Source organism: Chaetura pelagica, unplaced genomic scaffold (genome assembly GCF_000747805.2).
Source record: "Chaetura pelagica isolate M959 unplaced genomic scaffold, ChaPel_1.0 scaffold171, whole genome shotgun sequence".
NCBI lineage: Eukaryota > Metazoa > Chordata > Aves > Apodiformes > Apodidae > Chaetura > Chaetura pelagica.
In genome coordinates this window covers 2,050,476-2,065,912 of record NW_009952066.1, presented here as the reverse complement: position 1 = coordinate 2,065,912, position 15,437 = coordinate 2,050,476, and the positions used below count along the sequence as shown (strand labels likewise).

The following is a 15,437-nucleotide window of genomic DNA, read 5'->3' as shown; positions in this document are numbered from 1 at the left end:
TCTTTATGACTTAGTGAAAACAAGTGCTTTGGAGGTCAAGCTTGATTAAAACCAAAACAAAACACAACCAAAAAATCAGTCCAGCCCTGAGTTTCATTTAGGGGGTAAAATTCTTTGAGCATGTAATTGAAACAGGAGGTAAAGCAGAACTTGCTGATACATCTTATATTGATTTTCATTTTTAAAATCCCTCACAAGTGGTGACTTGGGAACCTAAATTGTTACAGATAGAGAAGCAAAGTGCCATGTTACATAAGCTGGTTTAGAGACAGAAAACCAAGCACAGGAACAAATGGCAAATTTCTGTCATGATACAAAGCTGATAGTGGTGCTTTGAAAGTCTCCGGGTCTGATTTTGCTGTATTTATAACTGAATTGAAGAAAGGCCTAAATGGTAGCAAAATAGTCACATTAGATGGTGTTATTTAGGTAACAGTTTGTAAATGTTTTCTGTAAAGGACATGCTGTGGTCCAAAAGAAACTGCAATCTATTGATTGCAAAAAATCTGTAAGAAGGAAGCCCCTGATATTTTGAGACAGGGATTTAAGAGTCCCCAGATTCCTGTACCTCTTCCTATAGCTTTTGCACTTCTGCTGTTTCAGTATCAGAAAGCTTCCCCGGAGTATGCATAAGGCACTGTAGATGGTGAAGGGCGGGGAACCGAGAATGTCTGCTGACATCGGGGAGGGGGGCAGGCAGTCAGGGCCTTCAGTGCAGGACAAAAGGTTGGGATGTGTGCCCTGCTTGAGAACAGTGGCATCAGCTGCCCTCTCAGGGATGTGTACCCTGCTTGAGAACAGTGGCATCAGCTGCCCTCCCAGAGGGGAAGCTCCCTTGGAAAGAGCTCGAGGCTTCACCAGGACTGCATGTGCAGCTCTCAGAATTCTTCTGATGTGTTTTGCAGTTCTCTTCCTGCACTCTCTCTTTGTGGTGAGTGTTACAGAGACTAGCTCCTCAGTTTTCATATCGTACTGGAAGACAGGGTGAACCCAAACTTGTGAGGTCTGAAAGTTTCTTCAGCGAAAAAAGTGCTGCTTTATACATTTTGCTTCAGGAGACCTTTGTATGTCTCTGCTGAGAGGAATGTGAAACTTGTGAATTTTTGCTGCTACAAGGACTGATTTTGATTTATAGAACATGTTGGCTTTGTTTTACAAGAAAGGAATGGCACACAGCAAATGCAAAGTTCACATAAACAATGTATTATCAGTAGGTGTTAGGTAGAAACTGAAAGAGGATGACACAATTGTATGAGATATGGCTAAGATGGCAGATCGTTTTCTTTCCTTGTCACAGCTGATGCTGATCAGCAAATACATTTTGAGCACTGAAAGAAACTCAATATTCAGGTTGTGGCAAGGTATCATCAGTCTGTTTCATGGTGTCACAATATGCAAACACAGCTGCATCCTAATCTTTTCTGTGAACAACAAATGTTGCCAGACACCTACACCTTTGTTGTTTGCCCAGATGTGGTTACAGTTACATGTAGTAGCAACTTTCACACCAGTATCAACATCTGGAAGAATCTGGTTTGGGATTTCTGCTGGCAGCACTGGCCTGGACAAAAGCAGAATTTGTTCCCTTTCTCTCTGTTGCTGCATGTTGGGCACAGAGCCCAGCCCAAGGGCCTAAGTACAGCTGCCCTCACCTGCCCTCTCAGTAGCTGTGCACATGGGTTACAGAGATGAGACATTAACCTTTTCTGAATGGACAGCTTATTTCTTCATAAGAGAAATTAAGAATGCATTAGCCTGCCTTGCACTCATGAAAGGGACAGGATCCTCACACACTGCACAATCTGATCAGGAGATTACAAGTAAGATAAAGTCCTAAACATCCACAGAGATGTTAAATATCTCAGGAGAGATGAAGATCCCAGTGATGATCTGTTAATAGGATGTCAGGCCAGTCAATACTGTAAGAGTAAGAAGTGCAGCTCTACCTGATGGCAGCACATACAGTCACAGGGGAGTGAGCAGCTCCTGCCAGACTGCTCGTGTCTTGGCTGGCCTTTGCTAACCAGGACCTGAATGCAGCACAAGGTCAGGGTCCTCTTGCAGCCACGTGCTCACAGGCACCACGGCCTGTGTGTCCACCTGGTCTGGCCAGGGTCACTGCTGTGCCACACAGAGGGACACCACATACCGGCTCTTCATTGTATCTCTTGAGCTCTTCGTAATTAGTGATGATGAAGTAATTTTGGACCTGTCTTTTACAGCCTTTAGACGTGGATGTTACTTAGGATCTTTTGCCTCGTTTTTTTATCTCACTTCCCATTAGCCTGTGGCAAAATTCCTGAATTGCAGTTGCCAGGTTTTTCTTATCTAGTTATTTTATTGCCTCCAGTCCTATTTTTCATTGTCTTTATACCTTATCTTTAGATAGGTTTGTTCCTTCTTGCTATTTGGTCATTCATGTTGCTCTGTAGCAATTAACATATACTGTGCTTCAATCCTTGCTCACTAGTTTCTTCTGCCGCTTTTACACAGATGTACACACACACACACATTTCCATTCGTCCCAGTCTTTATATTTCTGTTGCAAATGTCCATACTACGAGGAGGATAGATTCTCTAGCTAGTTCAACAGGTGGAAGAGAGAAGAGCAGCCCACTGCAGCAACAGAAAGCCCTCCGCAGTCAGCCAAGGCACAGTGAAAAGACTTGAGAGAAAAGGAAGAGGCAGGGGGAGGAGGAAGCAAACTGCCTGTAATCCCCATGTAACAGCCCTTGCACAAAGCAAACTGGCACAGGAAATTGCTTCTTTCAGGAGGAGGCAGAGCAACGGAAAAAGGCTGGCAATATAATGTAGTCTCATAATATGTAATATTATATCATATATGTATTATATCTATGTAATATAATATCATATACACAATACATATACATCCACATAATAGAGTGTTATGTAAAATGTACATATATTTTTATATATACAATATACAGCAATAAACAGTGTTCAAACCTAGCCAGGAAGAACACTATCCATTAGAAAATCATTAAATTGAAAAATGCTTTAGCATCTCTTGTGCGACAAAGATTGTCTTGAGGCTTTTATGCCGATAAAAAGCAGTGTCTGTTCTTTTGGCAAGGAATGTGAAAATGCATTTGTTGATTTCTGTGTGTGTGATAAAAAGAAGAAAAGCTGTTTTGGGTGGTGTTCACATGTTCGATAATGATCTCACATGACTGTGTGAATGCAAACCTGCTGTTAAGACTGAATTTTTCTCTTTGACTTTGAAAAAAATCCTTTTAAACTAGTACACATTACACTTACATCCACTTGCAGTATCTTCTAGCAAGATGTGAAGTGCCCTTAGAAAACGTAGACTGTGAAAATGTTCTGGTTTGTAGTTAAGCTTCTAAACTTGCTGGTTTGGAGTTTTTCCCCTCCTCCCTTCTTTTATGGCTGTTTTTGGGGGGCCTTCCTATAAGGCAAGAAAGTGCAATGTTCTAATCTTTGGCCTGCATTTAGATTGCCCAGCATGGCATCCAGTTCCAGGAATGGACACAGTGGAACAGCTGTCACCTGGGAGCTAATTTATTTCTGTGTAGCATGCAAATTATCTTTTAAATAATTAGAGACTTCACCTAGCAATGAATTTCCTCACTGATTTGTATTTGGTATAAGGGCTGAAAGTTAACCCCGTGATACCGGATTTCCTGACCATAATGTGCCAGAGCCACTTCCAAATTAGTATTAACAACAGGCCGTCAAGATTCAGCTAACTTGAAGAAGTAACCCATTCCAGTTGTGCACGTGGCACAATAGCTAATGCTAATAATGAGATAAATCACATTTCCTTTTCTTGAGAGAAAAGTTCCATTGATTTCAGTATGAGTGGAACATGATTAAAAGCTGTGGGACTTGACCCACAACCAGAGGAAAGACTGAAATTACTTCTCTCAGTCCATCCTCCCTTGCCCCTACAGTAGAGGCACTTTGTGGAGAGGTGAAGTGGGGTGGTGGGCGTGCATTGCCCTGCCCCAGGGCAGCTCAGAGCACTCCATGGGTGCTGCTGGCCCAGCCTAGCCCATGCCAGAGAACGAAACCCCCTCAGCTCCTGTTGCAAGACCAACAGTCTGATGCCCCCACTCACACTGACTATGTGTATTCAGGCTGCTGTCCTTCAAGACTTTAAGTCCATACATTTATCAGCCTAGCAAACAGGAACCCAGAAAGCCACCATAAAAGCACCTGACTGTGTCACTGCAGTCACTTGGCTACTAAATGCACCAGCACGCCCCAGAGTGTAATCTCTTAGGGAGTTAGATACTCCTCTTCCATTTTACATATTTTCACAGCTCTGTCAAAGCCTCAAGTGTTTTTGAATTATTATTTTTTTTTAGGGAAACAATGCTTTCAGCTCTCATAGTTAAACCATCCAGCACTGCATCTGATGGAACTAAAGAGTTTTAAAGTTCATTTTCCTTTCTTCTTTTGCAGACAGGTACTATGGACATTTTTTAAGTAGGTCTTGGTGCAACTCTACAGCTACACAGTTAAAATAAATGCTCCTCAGAATGCCTTAGCTGTGATCCCAGTGTTATAGATATTAATGTGATAACAATAGATTTTTGTATTTTTTAAAAAATAATTGGCTATAGTTAAGCTTCTGCAGCCATATTTGGGCCTGATGCTCATAGCTGCTAGGTACTCCAGCATTATTTGGAGTAGTATCTGAGTGGGCTCAGTTAATTCCTTAGCTAAACATGAATTATAGAGCCAGTGGTTTTTGTTTCTACCTATACAAACAACAGCTGAGGAAATAGGCTGTTAAGCCAGAAGATGACCACATCCAGTCAGACAGTTGTCTCTTCTGACTGCGCCACTGTGGGATGCACTTCATCCTTCCAACTGTTATATAGGATGTCAAGGCCTACTGGGCAAACCATCAGGGCCTTGAACAGGCAATATTTACTGACCAAGAAAAGTTTCTTCCTCACATGTCATTGTGCTGCAAGAAAAAGGCACCATTGTCATCAGCAGTGGTTACCCTTCCATCTGCCTCATACCACCACAGTAGGTGTACTTGGGGCCTTCAGCCATTACGTTCCTGACCAGAGAGGTCTTGCATTGCAGTTTTCTGATGTTAGGGCAGGCAAAGCCATGGGAACCAAAGACACAATATCCTAAAGCTAAGGATTTTTTTATACTAATCTTTTATGTCACCTGGAAATGTAACAGAATTACTCCTTAGATTTGGAATCCGTTTCAGGAAGGAGTTTTTGCAATTTCTATTAATTTTCTATTAATTTCCTATAAGGTTGCATCTCAAACAGGCTGAAGTGGAATTTGAGCACCCAAGAGTGAGGATCTTTCCAACAGGGAAGATCTCTCTTGAAGGAAAAAGAGAGCAAATTCCTGTAGGTTTCATATGCAGTGTCCCCTGTACCACACTCCCTTCCGTCCCTTGCGTCAGAGGTCTCCAGTGCTCACTTGAAAGCCTTCAGATTCCATCCATTGCCATAGCAGCAGACAAAAGGAGGGAGTGGGAAGAGAGCTCTGAAATATTTATTTTATTTTTAAGCTTATAGATTTGTTACTGGTCATCAGCACCCCATACTGCTTCACAAAGGAGGAATGTAACCAGCCAGTTACACCCTTTTGTATTCTTCTGAGATGAAGGCAACTGTATGGCAGTTGCCAAGTTATGGAACGTGTCCTCAGAGCAGTGGAATCTCCCTCTGCTGCATCTGAAGTAAAAAAACAGATAATTAGAGGAGTCTCCAGATACTTGGCAACCAAATGGATTCTCACTGGCATCATGCCTTTAATGTGAGCAAGCGTACAGGATTGCTTCATGTAGGCTTCATTTGACATTAATACCTATGCATGGGACAAAAAGTGATGTAGTGACAAACGAATTTTTTCCCCATGCCAGAATAGCAGATAGGATTCAGTGCTCAGATGTGAAGGGAACAAGCAACTTGGACATGCCTAGATGGGTGGTGATCCACCCCAGGTGTCTGTTAGAAGATCTGTATTTACTGCTGTTAGCAAGGTGATGTGAGAAGAGCCTCGTGCTCCCTGTCCTGGATGGAGCCTGGCCATGGTGGCTGTTGCTGTCCCAGAGGTTGAGCACCCTGGGAAAAATAAGGGATATTCCACACAAAGTGGCATAGCTTCAACAGCAACAGGTAGGGACCATGGTACAGGAGGCTGCCAAATATGCAACAGAAATGCCCAAAGGGAGTCAGCCCCCGTGTCACTAAGACGCTTTGGAAAATTCCACCTAGAAGCTGTAACAGTGGATGGTATCACAGGCTGTTTCCATAGCTGTTCTCTTCAAAACCTGTTGTTTATGCTCACATTACATTTTCAGTATTTGCTGCACAAGCTAAATGCTCAAAAATATTTTGAGCTGTATGAATATTTTCTTATTTAAAGTAGCTGTTCTATCTCTTCTACTTCAGTTTGCAGATTGTAGTGCTGTTTGCATTAGGCTGAAAGTAATTTATTAATCAGCATAATCTAATGAGAGTTTAAGCAGAAGCACCATACTGGCTTGTTTACTGATGCAACTCTAAAAAATGTCAACAAGATAACAAATAAATTAGGAAAAGGAAGAACATTTGATGTTTTCAGTATTATTTGTAAAAGGACTAGGTAAAGATATGAATTTATTACTGGATATTTGGCTATTGTTCAAACATTAAATGCATGGTACATAGGCTATTTCTAAACCAGACTTTCAAAAATGAAGAGTGATTGTTCATTAAGAGAAATACTCCACTGCACTGCTGTCTGGAATGTGCTGAATCCCATACCATTAGCACACTGTGATTGCATTTAAGGGATTCCACCTTAGGCTTTTGTTCATCATGCAGACGGTGAGACTTATTTTCAGCAGCAATGAAAAAAAACAGAAAGGAAATGTGGCAGGTAGTGAGCGTTGGCTGAGAGGGACTAATGCCACTCAGTACACTTTACAGCCTAATTAGAGGAAAAATTGTGTGCTTTTTATGAAGAGAGAGTCAGGATAAGGAAAAAGAAACACACGAAGGGATATCAAAGCACCAATAGTTTTTTTCCTAGGAGAATTAAATGCAGACCCGGAGGTGCACTGGTAAAGCTGCACTTCCACAGCAAATCAATATAAATGACAGACCCCTTTAGGTAGCTTTAGATTTCTATATATATTAATGTAGTTTTTAAGGAGCAGCTAACTCGCTAATGAAGAGCTACGTTACTAAGAAACCCCATGACCAATTTAGCCAGTCAGCTGTGTCTTACCACATTAATTTGCAGGCAAACCTTGCTGATTCGTATTAATAATTATGCAAACCATTATGAACGATTGAACTCTGAATTCATAAACAAGTAATTGCAGAAAAGCAATCATACTACTGCACACAGCGTATTTGTTGATTGTGAGTCAGATTTAATTTCCTTTTAATTGTTTTCCGTCGTACATTTTGTGTTAAATAGTACCATGTGAAAAAATGCAATAAACCTGACTTCAGGGTCAGTTATAACCTTCTTATAGAAAGAGCAGACAGCAATGTTTTTATATCCATTTTTAAAAGCATAGAGTTTAGAAAGTTAAAAGAGCAGTGCAGTGAGGATCAGCTATGCAGTAACTGCTACTATCCAGTAAAGTATGTAAACTTTACCAGTAAATTCTGGTGTGGAAATAATGAGAACATCTCTTGAGAACACTGACTGTAGGGCAGCACTGCAGTATCTCAACATGAAACAGGTGTTGCCAAGATCTGCTTTCTGATGGTGTCTCCAGGTAATGGCACTTCATTGTGGTATGTCCAGGATATTAGAAATGCAGAAGACAGAAATGGTTTATCAGTCCTGATGGATAAAGGGCAGAGGCAAAGCAAAGATGTGGGCAGGAAGTACACATTGCAACTTCTGCCGCATCCCCTGCAGTCAGCAGGTTTCTGCAGTAGCCCCAGTGATCCCAGTGGGATCGGTGCAGTCCTCGACGAGGTCTGGATTCAGTGGCCATTTTCCTTCTGCAAGAACTGCAGGATTAGTTGCACTGCACAATCATTGGTATTGCAGGAAAATGGGGGTTGTAGACCAGAGGTTTTAAACTGGTTGTCATTCAAAGAGAAGACATGGCAAGTTTGATCATAGTTCTGTTAAATGTGGTAAAAAGCACAGTCTTCCTTTCTGTGATTTACTTACCAAAAAGTACAAAAGAAGTATCAGCCTATGAATTAGCGAACACCAGCATTATTTTGTAAATCCGCCCAATAAAGTAAATTACAGATTCATTGTCCATGAGAATATTAATTTCAGTCATTACTGGGTCAGAACTATAACAGTGAGTCCTAGATTAATGAATCTGACAGGAGTGACTAAAATGCATGGACAAACGGGTGTTTAGTGAGTAGAGCTATAGAGCAAGGAGGTGAATAGCTGTCTTACTCCTGTGCTGCTCGTTCAACATTTGCTTGATTGTGGAGCAGTTGTAAGTGAATTTTAAGAAAGTGCAAACCAGGGAACATTTTACATTCATTGTGATTAAGAGCAATTATTTCAGGTGGTATGTTATTGTATTGTATACAAATTAGTCCTGCTTTTTACTTACATCAGCAAGCTGTCTTTCAAAAGTATTGGTCAGCTGATACTTAGCAGGAAATGTTCAGTGGTTTTAGTTATATTGTCTTTATTATCACCAGTTAAATTTACACTTTCTGATTCCTGGAAAAGCCATGCAACATGTATCTGGAAATATTCTATATCTTTTACTGGAATCATTGCTGTATTTGTAACTAAGAGTCTTTAAAACATCCATATGTTGTCCCCAAAACAATGCATCTTCTCTTTTCCTGAGAAGATGGGATGTTTCTTCTTCCATGCACCTGTGCTGGAGAAAAGACTTTTGCTTATCTGCAAACTGTGTTTGGGGAGTAACATCAGAGTAACGTGGAAATAAAAATTGCACTGCATCCCAGCCCACTACAGTACTCTCTTCTCCCTGCTCCCACGAAGTGGAATTCCCTGCTCTTCATAGGCACTCCTGGCATAATTGCATTGTACATTAGCCCACGTTGGCTGCTCCTGCTTCAGCTGTCTGTCCTAGTTGGGTTCATGGTGTCTGTAAGAGCAGCAGCTTTCTTCTTACTTGACTAGACAGTGGCAAAACCAGGAAGGAATGAGGAATATACTGCAGCAAAGGCACACCAGCATTTGGGCGTTGTTTTTCATGATGTGCCAAAAGTACCCACGGGGAACCTGGATTCCATAAACTGCCAAAGACACTGAAGTTTAAAGAATCCAAACCTGCTAGGGAATGACCTGGAATATTTGGAGCTCTGAGTATTTGAGAATCCATAAAGTAGATGTATCTGATACAGCCTGGAGATTCTGCATCTCAAACATTAACTTTCTCCTTAAAAAGGAAAATTAAACCCAGAAAAATGAACGGCTTGACAATTCCACCATGTTGTACTAAGGGCTCTACACTACTTGCAAATTAACAGGAGATGAAGTTTCTTCATGACTCTGCCTTATATTGTGGACTAAAAATACCTTTGCTGCTCTGCACATGCCCCATCCCAAGGAATGGGTACCCACCTGCCCCTCCAGCTTCTGGAAATCCCAGCCTGCTCTCAGGGCAGAGGGAAGTCCCCAGCAGCACAGGCAAGGAGGCAGCAGTGAAGGCCACCCTGCTTAGGGCCACAGTTGACATTCCTGGGCCTGGATCCTGCGGCACAGTGCGGCATCTCGGCGCTCTGGTAATTTGATAAGCTCACCTGCAGGGAGGGATTATTGCACATGGTTTAATGAGCTTCCAGGACTGCATTCCCAGGGCTAAGGTGTGCCTACAGGCCTGTCCGCGCCGACACCAGCTATCTCTGCCACCATCAGGCACAGGGAGGCAGCAAGAAAAGGAATGGAAGTAATTAAAAACATATTAGAATCCTCATATTAAAAAGAAAACAACTATTTTTCAGGCTGTAATAATGAGATTTACTTTCACACTAAGAGGAATGAGAAAATAAAACCTGTTTTAAAAACTGGTTTCCAGGTTCTTTTTGCCATGTTGGATACATTTATATCACTGCTTTCGGATTCTCTTTCCACCAGAGATACTTGTTCTTTTTTGAGAAGATTTCAGCTGAGACTTTCCAAGGAAGCACCCAATACGAAATATGTACAGACAAAATCAATAGTGGTCCTCAGAAGCCCATCTTTAATAATATAAGTGGAAATCAGTCAGGCCTTGCATTGCTCCATTTTCACGGAGGGGAGCCCAGCTTGCAGAAGCTTGGAAAACATGGGAGTGGTGTGACAAAACTGGCCTATGTGAGTAAGGCAGTTATGCCAAGCTTGCAATAAAAGATTAGGTCTACCAGAGTAGATAAGCTTATGCTTCACCTTTCTGCCAATACTTTCTTGTAATAGGATTTACAATTACTTAGAAAAACTTCCATTATCAATTATCTTTTTTTTAACTTTACATCTTGTTTTTTGTTTTGTGGTTGTACAAACTGAATGTGTTATTCTGAAGGGGTTTTACTCAATCTTAACATTTTCTGCCTTTAAAATCTTGCTGTCAGTGATTCATCCTGTGCATTTAGACCTGACTTGGAGGGCAGAAACTGCCCAAGAAGTGTGTCAGGTCCTCGCTGCCTTCACTCTAGGGTGCCAGGTCACACTGCAGGTGTACAGCTGCTTCAGGATTAGCTGTCACAGAGGCAGAAGTCGCATTCTCTGAAAGTGGTGCGTAGTTGCAAATGAAATGGGGAATAAACAGATCTAGCTCTTGAACTGAGAGCTGTGCAGATGCATGCTCTGTTTTTGCTTGCTAGAAGTGGCAACTTTGTCTGTCTGATTTAACACAGTATCTCTTGAAAAGGGAAAGATTCCATGTCTTTTGTACGGACCCCACTAAACATTTTCCTCCTCCTTCCCTTTCATCTGACTTAGGCTACACATCACAAATGAGGCAGAACAGACTTTAAATATTGTTTGTCAATGAAAGGCGAGACCAGCTTCCTAGCAACAAAAGGGATGTGTCTGATTGTCCTGAAAAGGAGACCATTTCCTCCCGTCTCGTTACAAATGCCTTCCCATGATAGCTTCTGTCGATATAAAAGTCCAACAGCAGGGGATCCCCCCGTTAGGAAGTTACCAAGTCTGAAAACCCGTTATGCTCCTAGCAAACATTGTCATCTTGTACATATTTAGCCTGATCGCTCTGGCAGGTTATGAAAGACTAAATGGTGCAAACACATGTGGCAGATGCCGTTCTCCTGATAGTGGAGGAGCCTTTGAGCCTCTGTTGGTCACATGCCAGCTTCATCCTGTCTACTGAAGAGCATTATACTTGCAAGCCTTCTACAGCTTGCCCTGAGGGACTGCTGCTGAAGTGGTAATAAAATTCAGAACGAGCCTCAGAAAGTCAACTTGTTGGTTTGGCTTCAAATGGGCTTTTTCATTATTAAACTTCCCTTTAGCAGCCATATGTAGCTCTGCTTTCTCAGAAACACCATGTGCCCTGCTAGAAAGGTGATTCTAACTGAAAAGATAAATAGATAAAAACACAGGGCCAGCAAAGAAAGTGGATTGTTTCTGTGAAGCGTATCTTTAAATTGCCTTTGGCGGCTGTGATTCTTTAGGTGAAGGGAAGTAAAGGGAATCTGGTGGTGAATGTTCACTGGTAGCTCCTCTTGGCAGCCCATCTGGAAATTACAGACAAGACATTCTCCATTCCCCCAAAATGGGCATTTTATTTGTATCAAATACCACATGTGACATGTTTCAGGTTTTGAGCTCCAAATCTGTGAATATTTACAGGAACAGCTAAAAATGCAGTTCTAGAGTGGTTAACAGTAGCAGTAGCAGTAATAGTAGTATCCATGAAATATTTTATAAACATGATTTAATGCAACATCTTAGTGAGGCAGAGGAACAGCTTAACCAAGGTGATGCAATTGGAAGATGTGCCTCAATCAAGAGATAATATCATCTTATCAGAGTTAAGATCCCAGCTTGAAAAGAAAATATTTGACTAGTGGAACATGGCATTTTAGCCCTTAATTACCTTAATGTATGATTGTGTAACACCCCTCTTCTCCCTGCTTTGCTGTCTAATATCAACATTGAGTCAAAGATTTGTGTTGGGTGAAATTGAAATTGAAGGGTTTAAAAATATTTGGGGAATATCCTGTTCTTCTCTAGCTGTCTGTACATGCTACAGGTATATAATTACTGAAATAAAGACACTTTTCTAACATAGAAAAGCTGACCTTACCTTTTCAAATGCCCTGGGCAGGGCAGCACTTACCATAGGAAAAACATGTAATGGTGTCAATAAATATTTATACTGTGAAACCATCAGTGCTGGACACCATGCAAATTCAGGAGAGGCAGACCTGGCCACCTTACCACGCAAAGAGAAATGCAGAGGAAGGGCACAGGGGGAAGGAGAAGAGAAGTTATGATGGGATGAGCATGTGAAAACCACCAAAGTTATGCCAGATGCACAAAGGTCAGGATTAGTAGGAGTGAGAGGGGGGAAATGCTGCTGTTTGACATTAATGAACAAAATAATCTTCTGCAGCAAGGAAACGGCACATTAGCTTTCTGCAGGCAGCTCTGTCAGAATTATTAAACTCACGCAGCACCTTTTAAGTTGGTTTATCCAGATGGTGGCTGAAGGCCCTGCAGCTGAGCGAAGCGCTGGCGCACACGTGCCCCGAGCAGCAGGGCCGGGTGCTGCTGCTGCCCCTGGCGCACCCGCTTAACACCTCCTGGGTGACCCTGCTGACATCTGCTCGCCCGGTGCTGGGGTGAATGTGGTGCACCTCCCGACTCCTGTGAGCATGAACAACAGTTGCACACAGAGCATATCCCTGAGGCTGTAAAAATTATTTCTCCTTACAGAGGAAGGAGAAATAAATCCCAGCTTTTGCAATCTAGCTGCCTCCAGTTATATTTACAGCTTTGGGGTTCTGTCTTCATCCTTTTACTCCTTTTTCACAGAAGAATGGTGTCATGAACACTGCCACTGAGAGAAAAAGTTACAAGAGCTTCCTCCTAGAATAGGTTCGATTTAGCTTCAGCGTACTACTGCAAAGAACATATTGCAACACTGTGGTGGCCTGTTTTTCTGGCCTTTATTAATCCAGAAACCTTAATGATGAACAACATTTGTGTCATTGTCTACACAAATTTAATTTGTTTATGCAGCAGTTCAGTTAATCCTGCAATCTGCTTTTCTCAAATGAGGACAGATAATGGAGACACCGTTCTTTACAGGTCTTCAGGCTTTTAAATTCTGATAAAATCAGGATTCTTCACTGGGTCTTGCCGCAGCTCTGAATTAACCCACTTTAAATGTAATTACTGAAGCTGGCTGTACATCAGGAACATCCATTAAAAGAATTGATTGACCATGCTGTTACGGGAGGCATTTTATGAACAAACGCTTGTGATGGGTCCAGAACTGTAATTTATAAAGACAAAAAAGCAGGTAAATACTTTATTAGTGGTTAATGAGAGGTTCACAAGATAACTAAATTTCTTCTTTTTTAACCAGCTACTTCAGGGAGTCTTGGTCCATGGCCATCTATCACGATCGGTTTATTGATCTCAAGAAGGAACTGCGCCAAATCCTGATCTCAGAACAGGTAAGAAAAATTACCAGTGAGTGCATTTTATTATTTAGGCAATTTGTTAAGTGTTGTTCACTTTATTTTCTTCTCCCATCTTTCTCCTAAAGCTTTATGTTTCTGTTTAGCTATTTCCCTATGGAAACCTACACCCAGCAGATCCTACACCTCACAGGGAGGTCACCAAGCACAGCATATTGTTCAGTGTCATTATTTGGGCGTATTTTCAAATTTGCCAGTAGAACTTCACATTGCTTTGTTTCCCTTCACAGCGTTTTTGCATTATATATGCAGTTCAGTACAACTACCCAGCAGAATCTTGGAGGCTTACTTGTTCAGTTAGCCCCATTTTTTTTTAAATGTTTCCTACCAAGAATATTGTACAGGCCATCCTAAACCTGTCTCAGCTGAGCCCGTGAGAGGTAGATTTTTCTACATCTACCCACAGGGAATGGGTTTTGTAGCCAAAAGAGCAAAAGCAACTGCCTTTTCAGTGATAAGTGGATTTCCTGAACAAGGATGAAATTAAAACATTTGCTAATGCTGTTTCCAGCTTTGCCCTTAGCACTGCAGAGGCACGAAGTCTCAGCGGCCTGTAACTTTGCCTCTTCAGAATCCAAAAAGCCACCGTGCCCCACGAAAAGAACTAACTGCCAATTTCCACCAACCCCAAGAACTGCTTCCCCCACCCCAATGAATTTCTGGCTGATTCCAAACCTAATTTTCAGCCTGGATCTCAGTACTTCCCACCCACTACTTGGGACTAATTCACCCTCTCTTGCCTCCTGCCGCTTCTGCTTTTGTTAGCGCAATGAAATTCCCTCTGACAGCAGTATTTTTTAAGTTCTCGCCCAGAGAGTTTTTTAACTGTGCAGAAAACAAACAGCCAACTGTAAAAAGGTGGCAGGGTGACAAAAGGAGGGACATAGCCTAGACAGTAGCCCACCCATTTCCACGACCCAAACCGGCATACTGGCTGTCGTCTGTCAGCTGCAGCCACGCGCGCTCGGCCCCTGCCTCCTCCCAGAAGGGCTAGAGGCAATTTTCCTCCTATTGTCACGACACAGAAAGTGCCTCAGCGCAGTTTTATTTTAGACTCTCTTGCAAGGCATCTATAAAAGAACACAGAATGGAATTCTGTGCAGAATGGGAGGCCTGATGAGAAGTGTTTTTCTTGCCGTCATTCAACCACAGTTCGCATGCTGTAAGAGTGAACAACTTTAGAGAAAGGGGAATTGGTGTCCCACAAATTAAAGACTTGCTTGCCTTACCCTTTTCTTGTTGCAGTAGCCCTGACACACAAAAATAGTCTCACTGAATGGACTGAAAGCTCCTCTGTGAGCCAGAATTGCTTACAGAACATAGGTGATGGTATCTGCCTCAGAATGCAAAACTGTCTTTACTTCTTGTATTTTTATTTCCTTTGCAGTGACTTTTACTATATTTCCTGCATGTCACACTTATGTGACGTTTATGTCGTGGGTGTTCCTTCTAGGCACGTTACCCATGTGCAGTAGGTACCATGCACATACAGGGGGGTATGGGCTGTGTTTCTGTATGGAGCAACAGCCTCTGCTTCCTGTTGCTTGTATTCCAGATCACTTCAGCATGCAGATGAACTAGTACTGAAATGTAAAGAGCAGGGAAAGTGGACCTTTACAAGAAAAAATTAGGCACAGCGAGTGTAAATACCCAGGAATCAGACGTTTCTGGTAACAGTTTCCAAAGAAACTGAAAATAGGTCTCATGCATTTCGAGATAATATTTAGGGAAATGTTCACTAGTAGGTAACGTAGCCGTAGGAAAGGCCATTACAGCTGGGACGGGGACTATGTTTTTAGCCTGTGTATT

General features: G+C 42.0%; 1 protein-coding gene across 1 annotated transcript in view; it reads left to right on the top strand.

Moving 5' to 3' along the window:
- Positions 1–14,704, top strand: part of CFAP61 (cilia and flagella associated protein 61) — a 98,928-nt gene extending 84,224 nt beyond the window's left edge. Inside the window, 4 exon segments of the mRNA XM_010005138.1 lie at positions 13,514–13,620; positions 14,473–14,570; positions 14,572–14,613; positions 14,615–14,704. Of these exon segments, the coding sequence (XP_010003440.1) occupies positions 13,514–13,620; positions 14,473–14,570; positions 14,572–14,613; positions 14,615–14,704 (337 nt within the window).
- Positions 14,705–15,437: the final 733 nt, after the last annotated feature.